This window comes from Ursus arctos, unplaced genomic scaffold (genome assembly GCF_023065955.2).
Source record: "Ursus arctos isolate Adak ecotype North America unplaced genomic scaffold, UrsArc2.0 scaffold_3, whole genome shotgun sequence".
NCBI classification, from domain to species: Eukaryota; Metazoa; Chordata; class Mammalia; order Carnivora; family Ursidae; genus Ursus; species Ursus arctos.
Window position 1 is genome coordinate 102,109,596 of NW_026622985.1, and position 6,000 is coordinate 102,115,595.

Sequence of the window (6,000 nt, forward strand, 5' to 3'; positions counted from 1 at the left end):
TCATACTGAAAGGGGTTCTGGATCAGGGGAAAAACATGAATGTGTACTGCAGATGACAGTATCATTGTGCCAATGTCAAATTTCCCGAGTTTTAGAATTTTTATTGTGATTACATAAGAGAATATCTTTGTTTAGGCAAATACACACTAATAATATTTAGGAATGAGACAAATGCCTCCAACGGACGCCCAAATGACTCAAAAAGAACAGGTAAATGCAGGGAATGATAAAGAAAACATGGCAGGTGGTAACTGGCAAATCTGAGCACAGGGGATTCAGGATTCTTCTGCAACTTTCCTTTAACTCTGCAGTTATTTCAGTAGCAAAGTGGCGGGCCGGTAGCCTCTCCAGGGCCCTCCAAGGCTACCTCCCCACCCTAACTCCTACCATCTTCCCTCCTCTCCCAGGAAGCCCCAGCTGAGCTGCCCAGGTGTGCACGTGCCTCAGGGTCTTTCCCTCCCCATCCCTCTTGCCCAGAATTCTCTTCCCTCAGTCTCCAAGGACCCATTCCAATCTCTGACCAAAATCACACTGCACTCCCAACCTCTACCCGGCTTGTTTCTCTCCCTTCATCTCTACAACCTAAGCTCTCTTTGGGCAGAAATTTGGTATGTGCTGTATCCCAACCCCCAGAGCAGAGCCTGGCATCCAAAGACCACTCAGGACAAACTCCTTAAATGGCAGTTATCCTGGGTCCTGACCCTCCTACTCTTGACACTGACCCTCCATTCTCAGAGAACTACTGAGGGCACAGTCAGTGCTGCTCCGTAACACTTGTTTTGAAAAGCAAATTTGTTCCAATGCAATTTCCGCAAAGGGCAATTTCTGGTTTACTTATGTGGGATTTCATCAGTAGGTGAATGCAGAAAACTGCACCCACTGAATGGACCCTCAGAGTCACAGAAAACACACACCCCAGACACGTGTTAGCCCCTGAGACCCCACATGTGCTGCAAGCCACACCATCCACACTCTGGGTCCCTCCCACCTTCATGACCCACCTCAATGCAACCCTCTGACCAATGCTCTCTTCAATGTTCTCTGTCCTCCTAGCCTGGTCTGTATTTTTCTTCTCTGTTCTCTTCCTGTCACCCACAGGGTTGGCAGGCTAGCCCCTGGGAACATGGGCACCCACTTCCACCTGCAAACTTAGGATCTTTTTCAACGTAAATGTCACGTTTACTACGGTATTTGTGTACTTCTTAGTGAATTAACTTGTATAAAACTGCTTTTTATTAGGTCACTATCTTTTTTTAACGTGTCACTGGTGAGGTTTTTGAGTGTTATGCCCTTAACCCCACTTGTCCCATAATCCTTCTGGTTTTCATTGCCTGTTCTGCAGAGTACAGCGATTTTTGGCCATTTTTGGCAATGTGTATGTTGCATTATAGAACGGATTGTATGTGGGGAGGCCCACCTAATAGGCTTCAAACTGACTTAATTATCTGCCTGACCATGTGAAACTGCCATTATTCAACTATCCTGACCTACAGAATGGCATTTCATACCATTCAACTCAAAGAAAACAAGTGAAGCACAATCCTACATCTTCTCATTTTCACGTTTAACTAAGAGCTACACGGTGAGTGAGATACTAAATTATTAAGTGTTAATAAAGCTTGGTACTCATAAACTAAAACGAATGCCTATGAATATGAGGACGAAGTCAGCATCCTCCTGAGATGTCCGTTGCTGAGCAACAGTCCAGGGCTCTCCAGCATGTGACCAGGGTAGTCGGAGGCAAGCACCTCAAAGGGCGTTGTCACCACAGCACCAGTGTGATCTTGCATGGACTGTGCTAACCAAATGCTGCTACTTTGGCCTTTTGATTTTAAATCGATACTAACTTAGCTTCATCATCATCAATTAAGTTTGTGGTATTAGTTAGTACTATGATTAGTTAATACCCGCCCGCAACAATAATCTCGTAAACTTTAAGCCACCTGTGTACTGCACATCTGATATAATACAAATCATCTGTACTCCTACTAAAACAGGCATTTATGTAACATCTAAATAGTTTGCTCTTACAGACACTTCTGTGATGTGCTGCCTGTGAGTTTGTGCTGGTTATTTTTAAGTTTACAGAGTACCATTTTACAATACAAAACCATATAATAAGCTCATTTCCTCTTATAAAGAAAAATGACTTCATAAATGTTGCTAGCAACAAATTTCCTACTAGGTTCTTCTCTACTTCTTAATTACTACTAATTTAATTTTCACTGCATGAGCAGAACAAGTGAGGTATGTATCTCCTGCTACAAAGTCACAAGTGTGTTAGAGTTGGACCTTAAGTGTTGGGGTTCCTCAGAGCTCTGTCCTAGGCTTCTCTTCTCTGATTACACTATAGATGATCCCATGCATTCCCATGACTGAAACTTCCAAGTGCCACTGAGGACACCCAAATCTGTCTCTATCCAGACCTCTTTCCTGGGCCTCAGACACAGCTATCCATCCACCTACTGGACATCAACTTGTGCACATCCCCCTGGCAGTCATCCAGAACATCCCAAATTGAGCCTATCTTCCCGCTCAAACCTGCCTTTTCCCCACATCCTTGATCTCACTGAAAGGCACCACAAGTCAGAACCTAGAATCTGTCTTGGCCTTTTCCCTGACCCATATCCAGTCAACAGCACCAGCATCTCAACACCTGACAGCTCATAAAGGCACTCACATCTTCCCATGTCCATCTCCTAATGCAACCACCATAATGCAGGGCTCTTCACCACTCTCTGGGATCTTGTGTTGCCCTCTTCAATCTATGCGTGTACCAGCGTCCGCACCTCTCAGGATAAATTCTCGGCTCCTTAAAGTGGTAAAGAAGGACTGACATAATTTAAATCTCAGCCCCTGCCTCCTCCTGACCTGGCATTTCTATACCCTAGCCCTACTGAATGTCTTCACGTTAAATACAATGTGCCTTCTCCGGTCTTTAAAGTTATCCCCTCTATACTTGGAGAGGTCCTTCCCCACATCTGTCTTTGACTGGCTGACTTATTTACTCTCTATATCATAGCTTCCATACCCTTTCCACTGGGATAGGAAGCAATCCATGGCTGGATTTGGGCCCCCTCCCATATCCTTGTCCCAGCTTAGCCTTTTTACTCTGCTGTATTTACAGACCTGGATCTACCACAACACTGTAAATAACCTGAGGACCAAAAAAGTAGGTCTTCCTCACTGTGCCATGCACAAAGCAAGAGATCACCAAATATTTAAGTAAACAGAAGCACACTGTTACATCACTTAGCATTCTTACAACTCTCTTCAAAGGAAGCAGGAAATACAATTTGTGAATAGTTGTCCATTAGCAGGTGTATTTGAGCATAGTTCTGTTTTTCTAAATAAACCTTGTTCCCTAAGGATTCACTGAGATGACTATATTTTATTTGTGGATGTAATTAACAATCAAATCACAATAAAGCTAAACATAAACTTACATCAAGTTGAACAAACTGCAAAAATTCTCCAATCAGCTCCTTAGACACCGCTTGTACAAACGTCTCTCGTTTTTCCATGACAGATGAAACTGTTTTTCATATGGCATTTATTCTGTAACCCTAGCAGAAAACACAATCATACTGAAATTTGAATTTGCAAATATATCTTTTCTTACAAGATGTAATTTGGTATTAACATACAAAATTGCAAAAAAACCCAAAAAACTGTAGACAGTTTTTAACAATATTCTGACATAAAACAAGTTATAATATCTAAAAAATAATTCTTACTTTCTTTACCAAGGATAGTATCAACATAACATTACGTTATTATCAATTGTTAATGAAATTACCACTAATGAAGGAAAGCAAACTCCAAAGGGCTGTGGGAGGCTCACCTTCTCTCCTTTCGGTACCTTAGCAAGATGCTCAGGCGGGTCTGAGTCGGCTCAACAAAAGAAGGCTGATTCCATCAAAACATGGGGAAAAAAAAGTCTTAGAATCAATAAAAGAAAGTACTAAAAGAAAAAAGAAAACCAAAAAAAAAAGGGTGAGAGCGAGAGCGAAGGCCGACCCCAGCTGCTGACTCCTGGAGACCGCCTTTCTGAAGGGCCGTGCCTCTACCAAAGCTCCCAGCTGCAGCTCCCGCTCCTCAGCGTGGCGCGGGCCGCGGGGGGCTTGTCAGCCGGAGCACGTGCGTTAGCTGTGCCCAACCACAGCAGGCTCAACCCAGTCCCGCGGGGGCCAGAGCTCAGGGAGTTGTGTGCAACCTCCCTCCTGCCTGTGTTTTCCCCAGTAAGTCCTATTTTCCATTCACACCACCTGGTGCTGGCAGTGATCTGTCTGAAAGACATCCCAAAACATGGAGTAATAGCAAAACGATGGAACATACATGCAGTAAGACCCCTCCCCGCGAAGACAAATGAACACCTCCTGCACCGTTATAAAGAGCAATATGGAAAATGACCGGCACCAACGGGAACAATGATGGGGACAGAGAGTCATCATTAACACAGAGCCCAGATCCTAACGAGCTACGAACACTTCACTTCCTCCCGGCCAAGCAGCAGGGAGGGTGGCCAGCCACGGGCTCGATGACTAATTCTGGCCAGTGTCCACTCATGGACTTAAAAGTAAACATTCCAAGAAGGTGCAGTCAAGTACACGGGCTCACACGTCCTGAACTTGCGTCTGCGAGCCCTGCCCCTGTCTCGGACTTCTGGGAACTTCTCCAAGTGACCCCTGGCGCTGCAGCCCTACGACCACGGACTACGTCTGGCGGACGACTCCCGCTACCGCACCGCCGTTTCCTGACACAGGCCAGTACCTGTCCGCCTCGCGCTCCGTCTGCCGCACGCGGCCCCTCTGCGTCTCCGGTACTAGTGGGGCCCCAGCCGTCGGCCGTCCCGCCAGACGCCGCGCTCAGGGGGAGGCGTCATCTCAGCACGCAGCTACCCGTTCGCAGGGCACACCGGGCTCCGGCACGGAAGGAGCAGGAGCGCGGAGACGCGCGGCGCCTGTCAGCACCTGAGGAGCCTGCCGTTCACCTGAGAACGATGACAGGCGCGTGGGGACAGGGGCCCGGGCACCGATCCCCTCTGGGGCCCAGAGCTGGGGGGGAGCGGGGAGGCGTCCTCTCCCGGGGCCCGGTCCAGCGCCGCGGTCCTCCCTGAACTCAGCCCCGGGCGTCGGCGCGCCCAGGGCCCCGCTGCCCGCCGCCCCGGGGCCGCCTCAGAGCCGCCAGCCGGCCGTGGGCTCGGGTCGCGCCCACGCGGGCGCTGTGGGACTGGGGGCCCCACCCGCCCGACCCCCGCCACGTCCCGACCCTTGCCCTTGCCGGGAGCCCTCCGCAGGCCGGCACCGCGGCGCTCACCTCGTCCCGGAAACCCGCCGTTTCCCGCGCTCGGACCAGATTCAAACCCGCCCGCCCGCGCCGGCGACGCGCTCCGCCGGCGGGCGCGTCACCACGCGCCGCTCTCGCGAGAGCCGAGAGCGCCTGGGCGGGGTCCGCCGGAGGGCGCGCCGCACGCCCCGCCCCGCGCCTCGACCGAGTTCCGAGCCCCGGCCACGCCCCACGCCCCGGCCTCGCCGCGCCCGGCCACGCCCCCGTCCCGGCCCACGCCCCGCAACCCCGCGGGCCACGCCCCACGACCCGGCCACGCCTCTCCCGCGCCAACGCAGATCTGGCTTTTTTAGTGTGAAATCCAGATTTGTCTTATCAGTGGTTTAAGCAGCTGAAACGATTGCGATCTCGACGTCACTATAAAGGTGGACTTTTAAAACTGTGATGTCGCCGTAAGTGTCCGGTGGGATCCGAACCCTTGGACAACCGGGCGCCCGGCCTCCGCGAAACGCAGTCCTCGCGTCGATCTGCTTCTGCTATGCGGTGTCCGACGGTCCTGTCCCCAGCAGGACAGACAGACTCCTTAAATATCTCGTGACCACAATGCTCTAGAGTTTAAAGCGTCCACGTTTATTAGAGATACAAATAGGTCAAAACCACATCAATCAATTGCAGATTTTGATAAGTATTTATAAAACTAAAATTTTGTTT

At 49.7% G+C, this 6,000-nt stretch overlaps 1 protein-coding gene across 3 annotated transcripts in view; it reads right to left on the minus strand.

The window, feature by feature from the left end:
• The window catches only part of NCAPG2 (non-SMC condensin II complex subunit G2), a 64,155-nt gene extending 58,730 nt beyond the window's left edge, over positions 1 to 5,425 (minus strand). Inside the window, exons 1-4 of one of the 3 annotated variants that reach the window (XM_026479236.4) lie at positions 5,320 to 5,425; positions 4,774 to 4,993; positions 3,845 to 3,909; positions 3,447 to 3,566 (exon numbers count right to left, since the gene is read on the minus strand). In XM_026479236.4, coding sequence (XP_026335021.2) covers positions 3,447 to 3,524 — 78 coding nt within the window. In that variant the 5' untranslated portion in view covers positions 3,525 to 3,566; positions 3,845 to 3,909; positions 4,774 to 4,993; positions 5,320 to 5,425. Of the gene's footprint in view, positions 1 to 2,680; positions 2,813 to 3,446; positions 3,567 to 3,844; positions 3,910 to 4,773; positions 4,994 to 5,319 lie in introns of those variants that run through there. The other 2 variants (XM_057304397.1, XM_048213074.2) reach the window with 2 other exon arrangements.
• Positions 5,426 to 6,000: the final 575 nt, after the last annotated feature.